At 35.2% G+C, this 17,059-nt stretch overlaps 1 protein-coding gene across 2 annotated transcripts; it reads right to left on the bottom strand.

The window, feature by feature from the left end:
* Nucleotides 1-1,019: 1,019 nt before the first annotated feature.
* Nucleotides 1,020-7,318, bottom strand: LOC112285815 (uncharacterized). Of its 2 annotated transcripts, none has more exons than XM_024527020.3 (10): nucleotides 5,510-7,318; nucleotides 5,123-5,293; nucleotides 4,673-4,897; nucleotides 4,291-4,462; nucleotides 3,841-4,088; nucleotides 3,651-3,719; nucleotides 3,378-3,434; nucleotides 3,202-3,254; nucleotides 2,854-2,929; nucleotides 1,020-2,700 (listed from the first exon to the last, which is right to left on the bottom strand). In XM_024527020.3, the coding sequence occupies exons 1-10, from the start codon at nucleotides 5,551-5,553 to the stop codon at nucleotides 1,296-1,298; spliced, it is 2,520 nt and encodes an 839-aa protein (XP_024382788.1). In that variant the 5' UTR covers nucleotides 5,554-7,318; the 3' UTR covers nucleotides 1,020-1,295. The 2 variants fall into 2 exon arrangements, with proteins under 2 accessions (XP_024382788.1, XP_024382789.1); XM_024527021.3 differs by having other exon boundaries at nucleotides 4,673-4,817; nucleotides 5,510-6,512.
* Nucleotides 7,319-17,059: the final 9,741 nt, after the last annotated feature.

Raw genomic sequence — 17,059 nt, 5'->3', positions numbered from 1 at the left:
TGAAATCAGCACGCATATTTAGTGTACAATTTGGAATCCTCCGCCTGACAAGTTAATAAATGTTTGGGAGGCTTTAGATGTAAGAGCAAACCTGCTATCTCCGTTCACTCTTCTGGACAAGAAATACTAGCAAAAGTGCAAAATTCATCCCTGGTATACAGCCTATTACAAACATACATCTTTGTGTGTGTGGCGTTGTAGAATCATCTCTGCATGCCAATTCTCCTCAGGAAATAAACATTAGCAGACTTTCCCAATGTAATGATTCACATAACAGGTTTAGTTGCGCGAGCTCCACAGTCTACCAAGCTGGAAGTCGAGGGTTCTTCATGATGGTAATTACTACAACAACGGCGCAAGGTGAAGGAGCATCAATGAAATCACAAATTTACTCTGTTGTACATCTCTGCTTCATTAGACATACATCTCATGCTTCTAATGGACCAAGATTTCAATTGGTCACACTTCAGCAATCAATTTCAGCCGAAGACCTTACAGCACTTCTCTCAACCGCGACCCATCATCGACACATGACAAAGTCGATTCCGGATACACTATTGCACTGCAAAAATTTCAAATTTCGAATACTTGGAATCATAGGGTAATAATAATCTCAATACCGAGCTCAAAGGCAGTGAACCCGACAACAAGCAGAGCTTTGAGCGCAGCGCCTACATCACACGACGTATACGGCGCGCCATCCTCAATCACTAACAATGACTGCAGCAAATGGCAAATTCCTTCGAACATAGGCTGTCTATCACTTCATTACTTGGAATCACTTCAACAATAACAGTTCGAAGGGATCGAAGGACTCTGGAGTTTGTCTGCGACAGATGAAGTTCTACGTATAAACGAAGCGAATCAACAAAACATCCACCGAATCGAAGTTCAGTTCTACTTGTAACTTGGGAAGAATAGACCTCCCCGGCTGTCAAAACCCTGAATTAGCATCCGGCAAAGCTCGCCGTTTATAAATCATTAGTCGTCTTAAAATTCTTAGATTGGTAGACAAAGAATCGAGTTCAATCTCAAGAAGCTTGATTAATTTGCAAGTTCGACGCCGATCGATGACTTCAACAGAAACATCATATCAGCGTCGACATTGTGCATTAGCGTACAGGTAATTTTAAAATTCCTTAAAATTGGTGTTGTGAAGTATGCACCCGTGGTCATTGCCAAGTCGGCCAACAAACGATCGTCTACTATACAGTTGTGTCTGAGGAGCTTCCTACCTCCTGGAATTTGAGTTTCTTCTAAACAGCTGATATGCCAGACTGCTAAATGCGGTACTGCTAGGCTTTTTTTGAGATGTGCAGATTCGATGATGTCGCTGTACAACCATCGGATGTATCGAAGTCTTGGTGAACGTTAAATTTATTGGTTCGGGTAACGTCGATGTTGCGTGAAGCGCCACTTGGGATTCGCCGTAACATGATGGACACCACTTCTGTTGAGGGGAAGGCAAAAAGACTGGAATCATCAAAAGATTGAGGCACAAAGGACTGTGGTTCGCAAACGCTCTCTTCATGAGATTCTGTCGCAATAGAACCTGCAGTTACGCTGCTCAGGGTCTCCTTGTCGTGGTTGGGCACTCTCTCAAGATCTGTTTGCGCTGTTGAAGTCAATGCATATGGTGGAGCATCTACAATTGCGTCAGTGTCTGAAGCATTAGAAGTACTCCCTATCTCCTCTTCCTTAGAAACTTTATCCGCCTCAACCACGATTCTGGGCTTTCTCAAGGACTTCCTCGAAACTGAGCTTCGCATCTTGCTGCTGAGATGTTTCTTCAACTCTCCAGACTTCAGCAGAGGGGGCGTAACCAGTAACAGCCGTGACATCACGTAAGCCTGCAGCTCCTCCTTGTGGGAAAATGTGAAGTCTAAGTGCGCATAATCGAACTCATCATAGGAGGCCTTACAACCCGCTTTCTTCAGCGTTTGGTAATGACGATTGACCATGGATGGCGGGATCAACTTATCTTTCGTTCCAGCCACGACATCCACTGGGATGTCAATAACGCCGTAATGAGCACCTATATCGAGAGGCTCGCGTGTTCCGTAGGCTTCAAGATTGGCTTCCGCACTACCAAAATCAAACATGGTAAACTTCTTCTTCCGCATCATCTGAGCCAAGTGCTGCCCCACTATAAACGATAACCCAGGCATATCGTTCATGTTGTAATGCGTCATCCCAATAGCACCAACCCAGTTGGAGCTGTCACCACCAACCACGGAGCTAAGGAGGGTCTGCACAAGGCCGCCTACTGCGGGATAGTTCTGGAAGTCGCGGACGAGCTTGTTGAACAGCCCACGAAAGAACCTCGTGGGAATGTATAAACCTGGTACAATAGGCCCCACTATTGGAGCAATCACAGGCATCGCGTACTTCATAATCCAACAAAATAGAGGTGCGTCTTCGTGAAAACCCGCTGGAGAGAGAAGAATAAGTCTAGAAAGGTAGTGGGGTTTATTCTCCAGCCTCCGCGTAATAACATACATCATAACCGCAGCACCTCCCAAGCTGTGTGCTACGCCGCACAATGAATACGGCAGTTGCTCGCCCTTGCAATTCGCGGGGTTTGAGAGGCTCACATCGTTTATGATATCCCTCAAATCGACCATCTTTATTTCATGAATTTTAGCCAACATCGCTGTGATATCTAGAGTGCCATGCTCGTTTACCGAGTACTGCCAGTACCTGTTGCAGAAACTCATCAAAACATTGAAGAAGCGGGACTGCATCGTTGAGTAAGAATCTAGCTAGCAATTTAAGCCACAGCTAAAAGGCATGAGAAAGGACATTAGATTCATAAAAATTCATTACTAAAGTAGAGGTTCAGGCGAGAGTTACCTTCGAGCGGATATGTTAGGATCCACATGCTCTCTGGATGCTAAGCCCCGAAAATTACCTAAAAAGACATCATAGCCTGCACAAACAAAGAAAATCAAAGAATTTTTAATCGAATGCTAATGAAGCAACCTGCAGATCGCCCTGTGGCTAGACATCGCTTTGTAACGGCATATGATTAAATATGAATGAGACAATGTTCTCTTCATGTCTAGCATACTTCAGCTGTAATCTAGCAATTTGAAATAGAACTTGCAACGGCGCAGTACATTTACTTTAGCAAGACAATACCTCAGCTTCCAGGACTAAATCGCATGAATAATATGTGTAAAGATGATTTAAAAGGCGTACCTTGATCATATGCTGCAAAAGCCTGAGAACCGACGACTCCGTTCGACACCCACCTGATGCAACGTTGCCACGATGAGGCCGTCGGTACAAAACCATGGAAACTAACTGTCATGTTTATAGCCAGCTTTAATCTCAACGAATTTTCCAAATTTCATCTACATTGCGCGATTACTCACCCTAAGGACGAATCCAATATGCCGTGTTGCAGGTATAGCACTTTCTGAGAATTAGGTCTGCATTCAAACGATCAAAACCCGGTGCAGTCAGATTACTACCAAAATCTCAAGTTGCATCGGGTAGTATGACATATGAAACCATCCTCTTTCGTGGTCCTACACGCATGACTCCGGGATAAATCGCATTTTAAGACATAGATTACTGTGATGAAAGAACGACTATAAATTACTGAGCTTATGTTGTAATGAACGATGTAGATCATCGTGGTATACCTTGGAATTCTTTCAAGGAGGAGGATATAACCATCGTCTGTCGTGACCCGCAATGCTTCATAAGGATACCTGTGGCATTCAGCTATCTCATTGGTTATAACGCGCAACTGGGGTTAGGCATCGAAAGCTTTCACGCAGAATTTACGTTAATTAAACGTACTAAAGCGCACAAGTAGAAGGATCTACACACCCCAGACTAGTGATAACATCCTCGCAGGTCCGTCCATCTGTATTCAAAGTTTGCTTCTGAAGGGCTGGATTTGAATCACCAAGTGTAGATGTCTCCACAAGATCATCAGGTTCAGGGTTGGAATCGCTGAAGAGGAGAAATTTGAGAAATAACTTAGCAGTTTTAAAGGGTGATAATGAGTAGTATATAAAGCTTCTCACGATCTCAAAAATCCGTTCAATAAAAATTTCCACCCAAAATTGCATGTCCTGTAAACAAACATATTGATTCATGAGGCAGTGGTTCAACTTCATAGCATAACTTTAGATAATCTCAAATTTCATAATACGAAGGACGACCTCAAATGTTTTCTGCAACAAAGAAACGGTTAAAGGAGCTAAGAATCCGAACTGCTGTAGAAACAAACGCTCCTTCACTGTAACCCAGTAATTGTGCAAAGATTTGTCAGACCTCGATCACACCCTTCCGTCGATCGCCAGTCTGCTTCGGCATCATATAATCTTTCATCCCACGATACATGCGACTCAAGCTTCCAGAACTAATGGTGCGTCCATACGAAAGTCCGTAACCATGCGACTCTCTGGAACCTCTGGGTGTAAGATGAGGGCTTGCTTCTGAATTCCTATCAAACAGTACACATACAAAGAGAAAATTTAGAAAATAATAAATGAAAAATTGCTGTGCAAGTGTAGCTTTTTGTTCAAAGCGCTCGGTACAAGAATCCAAAGAAGTAAAACGTGATATTCATGGCCGGGCTTATTCATTAACAGGCATGAGTGCCATGCCAGGTATCTTCAAATTTGTAAACTCAAGAGAGTGGAGAAGATATTACCAGATGCGGACAGGCCAAAAGAAAGTTCGAAAAAGTCTTTTCCAAACCGAACTATGTGGACGGTGTCTACTGAAGCTGCTGATTCTGGACATATGAGAGGTTGTTGAACCAGGAGACGCAGGTGGCAAACTATCATCGTCCCAACCTGACTCATATTCCGATTCATAGTCTAAGTCAATGTCTGATTCGTAATCATGTATAAATGAATTGAAGGAAGAAACTCCACTGCAAAACAACCAGAAATGAATTAATTTTCTGCTTTGAGACCTCTCCACATCACCTATAAAGAATTGCCAAATTTAAGAAGTAGCAGGAAAAAGCTTCCTTACGCCTACCCTTATCTGTTATTGTAACACCTCATCTAACATCCGGGATTTTTTCACAATAACATCTCTCATGTCATCTTCAGAAAGATCAATCCAAATTGTAATCACAAAAGAGAAAACTCACTCCTCCATCCAACCCGGTAGGCGAGGGGCCCGGAATGCTGGACGAAGCTCCCATTCTTGAATTCCCTCTAAACTGGACTGGCCAGGAAGCACTGCAAGGAGTATTGCCGAAAAACCATTGATCACCCTCACCGTTTGGTTGAAGGACTCTTGGCTAAAGGTTTTGATAGACCTGCACCGAGAAAGTTGAGTCAACTTATGAGGAAATCTGCAACGTGTGATATCTAAGATACACTAAAAGAAATCGCTGCGAGCTCGTTGATACGTGATAAGTTCCGAATCGACTTCACAAGTCGATGAATTTTACAAAAGCTGAGTTGAATTAGTCCGATTGTTAATTAATTTATCCGAAGGCCCTGTTGCCAAGGCATTGAAGCTGTATACTTACTCTTTTGCCACTCCAAGGACATTGTCAACCAATCTCTGCATCATTTTTGCCACCCCCAGGCTTTTTATTGCAACAGTTTCAATACTCCTGCCCGAATTTGCATGTGGCTAGTCCCTCAGACCTCCAATCAGAAAGGAGAACGGCGAGAATAAAATAATCAATGCGTGGGGTATGGCAGAACTATGAACTTGAATTATGAGGTAGTATAGGTCACAAAACTAATGAAGTAAGCAGCTACACAACCAGAAAGTCATCTACGATGCCGTCACACTGTGAGACGCAACGTATTCATGATTTGGCCATACTCCAACCATAGGTTTGAATGGAGCTGTGAAGACGACCCATGTCCAAAATCTAGAGGTTCCTAATCAACTGCGACACCTCGAATGTATGTTTGCCGGGTGCAAGTAACCTCCCCAAAAGAAATAAATTCAAGTAGCCGACCAAAGAGAAGCGAATACGACTTTCAATTCGCTGATTCCATAAAAGCTTTCCAATGTGAATCCTCTGCTGCCTAAAATCCAAACCTCATTACCGGGAAAACCCAAAACAAAACCTGTCACGACCATACTTCACCTTCCCTCAATGATTTCTGCCCCGATTCTGCTTCAATCGATCACCCCATCACCCCATTCAAAGGGTTAATAAATCCAAGAGTGTTGCAGAAGATACAGAATCTCTGAACCTTTTTAAGAGGTAATGTCGGTGCGCAATTGCCAAATTAAAGAAACCTGAATTGCTCTCTACAAACGTTTATTCAACTCCCTTCCAATTTCCGAAACAATAAGACACCGTCAGAATCCACCCAGCTAAACTAAAAAAAAAGAAATCAACAGCTCCACAGACCAATCCAGAAACAGAATCTGTATCGCCACTTGACCATCAAACTCGGCTCGCACTGCAAGTCAAGCGACTACGACCACGACCGTTTCCATGAAACTAAGAATCTGGAGAGAATTGGAGGCAAGGCAAGCGGCAACAAGACTGTTCCGAAAGATAGGTAGAGATCCGGCGTAAATTAGCGTGATGATAGGTGTTACAGAAGCAGGAACAAGGAACAAAGAGCGGGGTGGAGGGGGGCAATGTCATCGACGTGCACAACAGTAGAGAAGATATTAAAAAAAACAAAAAAAAATAAAATAAAAAAATAAAATAAAACAAAGGTGGACATGAAGCTTCTAAAAGAAATAGGGAAAAGTGCCAATGGATATGGTAGCAGACACCAAGTGTAAGTTGCAGGTGCGCAATCGACAAGGTCGCGTTTCCGAGCAGATACGCATGAACTAAAAGCTGCAGAGTGCCACACTGGGATTCGTGTGAGTTGGAAGCTTGCGAGCAAAGCACGGAGACAATCAACCCATCACTGGCGCCTCACTATTGGCGGACAAGAGCGACTTCTCCTCCACAAACTGCCCCGCAATCCTCCTCCGAAGCAATGAACCCATCCCAAATTTTCTAATTATAACACACTCTCAACTCTAACTAACGTGAACCCGCGGTGAAAACCTCTCACTCCAACTTCTCCAACTCCCCCAAAACCCACCCAACATTCCCAACACCGAGTTCTGCAAGATCCTCTCTAGTTCCAACAATAGAACCCACAAACCACGCAAATTTGACCGTCGCGACGTAAACACCGCAACAAGCTTCGAAACGTGAAACCCATGTTGACTAACAACCAAGAGACTGCACCGATAGCATAACCGAGGTAAGATTCAAAAAGAAGAGTGGGGGGTGGCAAGTATATACAACAACCACAGCCCACAAAAAGAGATGGTGACTCCGAACCCAATTAGTTTTTCAGAGGTAATGTTATTTCGTATTACTCCTTTGGCCTTCCTGTCCACTTTACGTTAGCTTCGGCTTCGAAAATCCTTCGTTGCGACTGCACGAAGTAACGCCATAAGCATGGCGGGGCATTGCGAAGACTCGTAGACGCTTGCAGCACATTGGAGTGCGGTCTAGGGTGGCGGGAATGTAGGGGACCACGCGACGTGGCCGCGCCAGCTCAGCCCGTTCGTCCGTGGTATGGGGATGACGTGGTCTAAGCTTTTGTCCCAGCTGGACAGATGACTCAGCCTCCCGCTCTCACATTGTCTGCTCCCCGTTCCCTTCCCCTTTCCTTTTCCTTTTGTCGTTTTTTTTATCTCGTCCATCCCTTTCTTTCTTTGGAATCATTGAGGCTAAGATCCTGTCATTAGGAAATCCATCACTATTCCATTATTGATGCACTTTTATTCCTTCTATATTTTATTTTATTTTATTTTTATGTTGTAGTTGTAAATATGTCATTGCCAATTATATTTGGGATTTTTGTGTGTGTGATATTTTGTGGGTTGTTTAAGAATTGGAATGGAGGTGCAAGTTCTTATTTTATAATGTCCACAGGGCAAGGCTGATATGGATGTCATGTAGCCATGCTTGACTTTATATTGTAAAAAGTACATGTTGGTACATGTCATAACAGTGATAAATGCGTTTATTAATATTTGTACACCTAAGTACACAACTACTTCAACATTTTGACCAAGGTGAAAATCCTACATGGTTGACACTTTAGCCTTTTGTAAAGTCAATGTTTGTACAAACAATGGTGGAAAATGCATACTTGCCCACCATTATGTATGTATATATTGAGATTCTTTTTTATGGATTTAATTTGATGGTTGTTTAAACAAATTTTACTCACCTCTTGCAACATGTCTATTTTTATGGTGGTGTGTCTTAAATGACATTGTATGAGTTATTCCATCAAATATAAATTATACAAAATATCTTAGCAACTTTCTAAATTTGATCCTCAACATGTAATCTAATTTGGTTGGTATTGAACTCAAATTGCAATGAATGTGACCATTAATATTTGATTCATGATATGTTATAAGAACATTATTTATTAAATCTTTCTATGTGCATCCATCTTTTATTATTATCCTTATTATTTTTTTTGTATCTTCATTCTATTAATATTATTTTTTCAATTCTAAATGTGATTAATCCTATTATTACAATCAATCCTAATAATACATTTTGTTAAACAAGAGCATAGTCATGTGGAATAAGCCTCCAAATTTACAGTTGATAACATGGTATATGAAAAGTGATACATTATATAATATTTTGATATATAGTCATGGCAAGGTTGCTAAATGCTTTAGGGTTCATTTACTGAAACAGATTTTTTATTTTTATTGTAATTATTGTTTTTAATTATCTAATCATTACAATCATTGATTTTGACCACAATTTGAACATCTACTTCTTTACTAATTTTATTTGGTTCGCCACCAGTTTTATTCATTTTATAAAACATTCTATTGTTTTAAAAATATTTTGGCTTCATTCATCTTACTTTTATAACAAAAATGCATTTGGGTCACTATATGTTTATCCAATATTATACTACAATAAGAATATATGCCAATTTAGTATATCTTTTTTATAAAAAAAATAAATAAAAGTATTCACAAATTAAAGAGTATATTGTCTAAATTCTAAATTTTAATCTTATATTGGTTTGATTAAAAATAAAAAAAATTGTGAAGTTCTTGCAAAGAATGTATTTTGATATGCAAATTAATTTTTGGTATGCATAATAAGTTTGCAATCTCTCAAAATTTGTCCTACATTCTAATTCTCCAAGATTTGCTAACCAAAATTCCTAATTAATGAGAAAAAAAAAAAAAAAACTACTTATTTTCATTGCCTTTTGCATTTGATAAGAAACTAGCTCCCAATTTCACAAGCCTCTTTTTGTTCTAGTTGGGATCTTATAGTAGTGGCAACGGTGAAATCTTCCAAACAAAAGAGTTGGAATATCAAAAGAAGTTCCATGTGTACAACCCATCAAAACATTCTTTCATCAGCCCACAACTGTGATGTTTATTTTCATTTTCATTTTTTAATAGCAAAAATTTCAATATTGTTATTTTAGAGGTAATCCTCTATCAAGCAAAATCACAAATTTCAAAGCTGGATGTGGGCTGGTTGGAGGTTCAAAGTTATGCAAGTTTTTCTTTACTATTTGAGTTATTAAAGCTCTAAGCTGCAATATAGTTCAATTGTAGAAGAAGGTCATACCCAGCCTTCTTGTGATCAAGATGTTGTAACATAATTGGGTCATGTGGCCCCTCCATGTCAAAATAAGTTGTCTGGGAGCCAATCTTGTCCTAAAATACCTACATTTACCTCACAAACAATGCAAACAACAATCTTTTGAAAGATGTTGAAAAATCATGACAAAATATCCACGCCTCTACCAAAGCAACATAAAATATTTTTTAGGATCTAAAAACAATTGTGAGTCTATGGAATGGCATTGTGGTATAGTCTTGAAGAGTGTATAATAATTTTGAGATACCTTCTAAATTAGATATTATTATATTTAAATATTTGTACCTATTTTTACAATGGTTTAATAAAGAAATACAACAAACAAGATACAAGTAAGTAGAAATCAAAAATGTTCTACACAAGTGGAGTATAGAATGAAATGCCTCTCACTTCCAACATCTTTTATTCATAGGAGGATTTTACATCTATTGTAATTAAACTTCATCTATAATCATCTTCATACATCTTTACTTCATCCATATTAATCCTAAATTCTTCTTAATCTAGTTGCCACTTAAAATCTTAGCTATCACATTATTAACTTACCTTCAGTCTTTTATTATTTTTTGACCATTAATAACTTATTTAAAGTAATAGTATCTTATTCTTATTTTAACACTTTCAATTTGCTACTAGTTAAAGACTTTTAAATCTAATGCCTTTGTCAACTTTTCATGCCTATTCTTTAAAAATACTTTTATTAGTAAATAACCAAGTATGTCTTCTGTTGCATAATACTTCATGTCAATCACTTCTATTTCAATCTTCTTTCTTACAGTGACTCAAAAAACTATTTCAATGTTGACATATTTTTAGAAAGAATGGTATATTATACATGAATTTTAGTGAGTAATATTACATGGTTTGTATAGCAAATAAAGCACTCTTTTATAACTATCAAATGAATCCAAGTTAGAAAGAATCCATGAGGTAATTGTGGAACTATGGCCAATCCAATTTAAAATAATATTAAAATATATTTTTGAGTGTAGTATCTAATTACATATCAATACTTTGTAGGACCTCTTTTGGCCTTAATAATTGCTTCCAACCTCCTAGGCATACTTTCTATTAACTTTTGGTACAAAATTGCTTGAATATTATTCCATTCTATAGCTATTCTTTTCTATAATTTCCAAACTCTCTTTGGTTTTATCTTCTAGGTATAGAGCAGGCATTTGAGGTACCCCCAAAGATATCCAATGAAATTAAGATCAGAAGATTGAGCAGGCCAATCCATTACTTTAATTTCATGATGATCAAATCACTTCTATGCTACTTTTGAGTTATACTTGGAGTCGTTATCTTGCTAAAAAATCACCTCTTTTGTAATAATAATAGATTCTTCAATGCTATGGAATAGGTTTTTTATAAGAATTTTTATAAATTGCTTAGCATCTATCTTCCTATTAATCTTTGCCATCTTTCTAACTTCATTCCATTTCATATAATTCCATACCATTATATTTCCACTTCCATATTTAATTGTTTTTTGGATCTTCTTGTGAAGTAAGGACTAACTCTTTTATTTCCATATCCATTTTCTACCATATGATCAAAATCTATTGATTTTTGTCTTATTTCACCAAATAACCTTCTTTCAATCCTCTATAGTCTATTCCTTGTACTTCAAAGCAAAATCCAAGTGTTATTTTTGATGGTAGATAGATAATAGTGGGTTTTTTTTTTTTTTTTTTTTTTTTTTCACCTTGGCTTTCATATTTTATTTTTTGAGAACATTTCAAATAGTTTGGATTGACACAAGTTTATTGATAATATTGTTAAGGTTTTTAATAATCTCAACAATATTTTTAGCCTTTCCAGTGTTGATTTGGCAAATGATTGTCTTTTTATCTACTATAGTGAGCTTCTTTGGTCTATCTAATTTAAGATTCTTTCTAATAAAAGTAATCTTTTTTGCTAGTCTAGATATAGTAGCTTTACTATAGCCAAATTTAGAAGCAATTTGGCCATAAGATTTTTGAGAATAAAAAAGAACAGATGTGATGTTGTGTTAGAGAGAGGAAAAAATGGATTTCGTAGCGGTTCAAGGAATTGTCAAAGATACAAAAATCTAATAAAAAAATATGTCAAGATTAAAGACAAAGAATGAACTTAATAATAAAAGTGGTTCCAAAGACTCTTATTTATATTATAATGAAGGTTATAGAAGTCTATGGTACTTTTCATGGAAGTTTTTAGAAGACTAAAGAAGCTTCTAGAAGTCTAAAGAGGCTTTTAGAAGCCTATAGAACTTTCTAAAAGATTATAGAAAATTCTACAAGTATCTAAAAGATTCTAAAAATTTACAAAAGATTCTAGAAGGTCCTAAAATGTGGTAATTTGGAATATATCCATGCCAAGAATTGTGATTAAGAATGGTGCTTTTATAGCTACTAATAAGTATCAATGATGTTAGTAGATTAACAATAATATTATCATAATAAATTATATAATGATAAAATTCTGTAATATTAAGTAATTGATAGAATGCAAAAATTAGACACTACACTCAAAAAATTGTTTCAATACTATTCCAAATTAGATTGGTCATAGCTTCACAATTATCTAATGGATTCTTTTCAACTTAGGCTCATTTGGTAGCTGTAAATGAGTAATTTATTTGCTATATAAACCACATGTCATTATTTACTATAATTTATCAATAATACACTCTTTTTTCTAAAATATATCAACATTGAAATAGTTTTTTGAATCATTGTATTGCTCCAAAATTTGATTCACTCATTTTGTTTGTCTATTAGCTTGAAGATGAAAGAATTAAGAGAATTTATATCCTACTTTAGAATCTTCAAAATGATTTTCTAATATCTTGATATAAGTTGAGTCTCCGTATTCAATATAATATCTTTACGTAATTCATAATAGCTATAGATGTTGTAAAATAAAAAGCTTAGCTATTTTTTTACTTCTAATAGTTTTTGTATATAATAAAAAATTTGTCATCTTGGTAAAATAATCTAGTATCACAAATATAAAATCATGTAAATTTAAGATTAAAAGATTTATGATAAAATCCATAAAAACTAAAGACCATGGTTGTTTTGGAATATGTAATAGCTGAAGAAGTCCATAAAATCAATGGTGATAAGTTTTGGATCTTGAACAAATATCTTATAATTATACAAAGTCTTTGACTGCTTTTCACATTTGATGCTATCAAAAATCTCTTGATGTTAGCTCTAAAGACTTATTGTATAAAAAATGTTCAGTTGTTGGGAAGTCATGATGAGCTTAAAGATTATGTAATCATGCCCAATCTTTTGGAATGTATAACCAACCCTCAAAATAGAGTAGATTGTTCTTAAACTTGAACTTGAACTTAGAAGTATCATGAGATTTAGAAGAATTATTCTTAATAACATTGATAAGAGGATTGAAGGACATACTTTATTGAATTTGCTTAACAAAAGTTGAATCAATAGTGAATATTGATTTTATTGCTCAAAAGTGAAAATACTCCAATTTCAAGAGAATTATTCTTTATTAATCAAAAGATTCATTTCTTTCTTTTGGTATAAGATAAGAACATCTGAAAAGGATATTCAACAAACTTTGTTATTTTTTGAAATGATAAGTGATTTTGAAATCAAATTTCAATAAAAACATGCTACAATGAGCTTGACAATGATTCAAAATACACGCCAATATAAAGTACTCGAGATTCTTATAATCTATATATATGGTGATTGAATTTGAAGTGCCTTCTAAATAATGATGCTATTCTTGAAATAAATCCACTATTGCAAAGAATTCTTTATCGTGGATTTCATAATTAATCTCAAATGATCAAAAAAATTTAGAATAAAAAGCTACTAAATAGAGTTTGTTATCTACTCCCATTTGTAACAATACTCTATCGAAAGTAAAGTTTGATGCATCTATTTCCATAAAAAATGCTTTATAAGAGTCAATACAATATAAAATTGGTGTAAAAATAAATTTCTTTTTTCAACATCAAATGATGCTTTAACTTCTTTACTTTATTCAAGTTTGACTTTACAAGTCAAATGTATAAGTAAAGTTATAACTTGAAAAAAAATATTTGATGAAAATTTAATAGAAATAAAAAATTCCAAAAAATATTACATATTTCTTATTATTTTTTGACTATCATTGGAAGACTCCAAAAATAATAAGAAATGTATAATGATAGTCTAATGATATATTAAACTATCATGGAATAGTTTAATAGTCTAAACCTTATTAGGATCCATCATTAGGCCTTTGCTGGAAATGATGTATCTTAGGAAGTTAACTTGAATAATGTAGAATATATACTTTTTTATTTTGGCATATAATCTCACATTTTAATTTTTTTGTAATACATGACAAATATGAATTTCATATTCTTTTAAGATGTAGATTTTTAGAGTAGATTAAGTTGTTTCTTAAATAAAATATGATAAAATCATTAAAAATTTCACAAAAGATATCATTTATTAGATGTTGAAAAGCAATTGGTGCATTTGTGAGTCCAAAAGGCATGACATTATATTCAAAATATCTATACCTAGTTTTTTATTCATTTCATTTTTTAATGCATACTAGATTATATGCTCCTCATAGATCTATTTTTATATAGATCTTTGCTTGATTGAATTCATCAAGAAGTCTTGAAATCAAAGGTAGAGGATACCTATTCTTGATGGTGATCTTATTGAGTCTTCTATAGTCTACACATATTTGCAAAGATCCTTATTTTTTCTTTACAAATAAGATAGGAGCCCAGATTGGAGATTTAAAATGGCATATGAATTTCTTCATTTTGTGGTTATATTGTTTCTTTGGATAATGTTGAGTAGTGTATTTAGCTTCTCTATAATATAAGTGTAACTTTCAATTATGCTCTAAAATTTAAATTTTTGTTATTTTCCTATTTTATGATAATTAATCATGTTAGATTAGGATTTATATAAGTGGAATTCAGTTTTATAGAATTTTTAGGATTACAATCCTTGATAGTATAAATCATAGCTTAATTCCTTGAATTAGGTTAATTGGATTAAAGTGATAAGAGTTATAAAATTAGAATAGCAACTTAGTTAGTTTAATAATTTAGAGGTTGTTAGTCATCACTATAAGAGTTGACTAAAAGCCTATGAGTGCATCTATAATCATTCACATGATTTAGGAGTTGGAATTCTAATTCTCTAAAAGATTTAGGAAAGTTAGCAATGGTAATTTTGGATTTTCTTCCAAATTCAATAAATTTAAGCGGTATGGTGGTTCTTCTACTTAATGGGAGGCTTTTTAATGCAATGGTGGCACCGGATTTACCTCGTGGAGTGAAGAAAACAAGATCAGCAACCTCTCCTTCAAAATACAAGAAAAGCAATGAAATTCTCATTTTGAAGAATTTCACAAAATTTGCCAAGATCCTTGTAAGTAAAAACTTCCATAAAAATTATAATTGAACATGGATTGAGGTATGTAAGTAGTCGATCATAGCTTAAAAAGGTATTTTGAACACAATAGTGAAGTTAGATTTACAAAAAAAATGCTTTCTTGACCAATTACAAGAGCCATCAGCCTTGGTAACGAGATTGGTTCTTGGATGAATGAAGGTCGTAGATCTAGATTAAGGATCTTAAAAATCGAAGGTGGAGATGTAGCCACCCTTCTATGAGCCTCCACTCAATTTTATAAGAGAGGCTTGCTTTTCCAAGCCCTCTTTCTCTCCTCATTTGGATGAAGGGCAAAGCCATGCCAAAATTTGGCCGAAATCCTAATCTTAATTTTATTTAGATTTTAATTCTCATTGTGAATCTTGTGATTGTGTATGTATGGATTTTGCATTGTGAAGGATGGTCATGAAGTTTGAAAATATGTTTCATTGAGGTAGATATCTCCTCGGCCTTTCAAATATCCCAAGAGTTTCAAGGGCCTCGGATTTTCTTCAATCAGTCATCCAATTTATGTTGTTTCAATAAGAGATTCTGAATAATTGTAGCTTTTGTTCTTAATTTCCAACAAGATAAGACTTGCTTGATTTGGATTAAGAAAGAATTTTAGGTGAATTTCTGAGTTTGAGGGAGTCGGCTGCCTTTGCAGTTTGAATCAATTGAGTTTGGAAAGGTATTTCTCAGTGCCTAGTGCTTGGATTTATTTGAAATTTTGGAAGAATCAAGAATTATAAGCTAAGCTCTGTAAGGCACAAATTTTGTTGAATTTCAAGACAATCTGAATTTTTAGTGAATTTCTAAGTGAAGAGGGTTGGTCACCACGGGAGTTTGGATCACTCAACTTCAAAGGAGGAATTCTCACGACTGGATCATTAGATTGCAACTAACATTGTTGGATCAAAAGCATCTTTAAGTTAGCCTTGCAACAAGCTAAGAATCATTCAAATTAAAGCCGATTACAAATTTTGGCAAATTTTGGAGTAGAAGGGGGTCACTGCCTTCAATCCTTACCTGTTGTCAAGGTGTCACGGACATACTCATGTAAGCTAGTAATTACATATACAAATAGGTAGAAGTAAGTAAAAGTAGGTAAAAGTAAATTAATTCTATAGTATTTAATATGAAAGCTTCGTAGAAGCTTCATAGATGCTACTTTGACTTCATAGGTGTCTTTAATTGACTTTTTAGATTAAAAACGTGGTCAACAAATTGGCCATGTACCACACATGTTGTTAGCTTGAAGATCAAGCTAACTATGTAGCCCACACGTAGAAAAACTTGCCTTGTAAGTCAAGGCATGTGTCCTACAAAGTCAACACATATTGGAGGTCTTATAGAACGTCGCCACGTAGCTCCTAGTTGGATAGTATATATAGAGACAAGAGTGAAGCCTTCTTCACTCTTGTCAACTCCTTTCTTACTTCCAGTCTAGTTTCAAGGGTCTCTAGTTTTCTTGTCTTTTGGCAATAGCCATTCTAGTTTCTCTTTCAATATACATACTTATTTATTTATATTTTGTTACCTTTCTTTGAGTAAAGGCTCACTTTTCTGAATTGATTTTTCATCGAGTTCTTGTCCTTGACACAAGGTATCTTCGCTTTTACCTCTCTCACTTTATTTTTACTATCATTTTCATAGTGAATTGTAAGCTCCACATTTCACTTTTTGGCTAATAAATTTTAAGTTTAAATTTTAACCTTTAATATTCTCACTTTTAACTTTAACTTTTAATTTTAACTTTTTACTTAACCTTTAATTTTAATTTTTAACTTAAACTTTTAATTTAGCTTTTAATTCTAACTTAAGTTTTTATTCTTATGGTAAATTAATAGTAATAACTTTGTTAATTATTTTTATTGTATTTGTATAGTAAATTTTATTTAACATGTTAATTTAATATTGGTAACCATTGCTTGGAAGGCCTAAAACTAATTGAATTTTTAATATAAAGATTTAAATTAATCTAGCAATTACACAATTGGGAGCTCTCCAATTCCACCTCTTAGACTTG

The sequence above is a fragment of the Physcomitrium patens genome, chromosome 8, assembly GCF_059467195.1.
Source record: "Physcomitrium patens ecotype Gransden chromosome 8, ASM5946719v1, whole genome shotgun sequence".
NCBI classification, from domain to species: domain Eukaryota; kingdom Viridiplantae; phylum Streptophyta; class Bryopsida; order Funariales; family Funariaceae; genus Physcomitrium; species Physcomitrium patens.
This window is presented reverse-complemented; position numbering and strand designations above follow the sequence as displayed.

Excerpts from the sequence above, each read along its gene's own strand:
- LOC112285815 (XM_024527020.3), bottom strand. The coding sequence starts at position 5,553 with ATGATGCAGAGATTGGTTGACAATGTCCTTGGAGTGGCAAAAGA. Across the intron at positions 5,294-5,509 it reads GTCCTTGGAGTGGCAAAAGA|GTCTATCAAAACCTTTAGCC; the intron begins GTAAGTATACAG and ends TTCTCGGTGCAG. Across the intron at positions 2,930-3,201 it reads TTTTGCAGCATATGATCAAG|GCTATGATGTCTTTTTAGGT; the intron begins GTACGCCTTTTA and ends TTGTTTGTGCAG.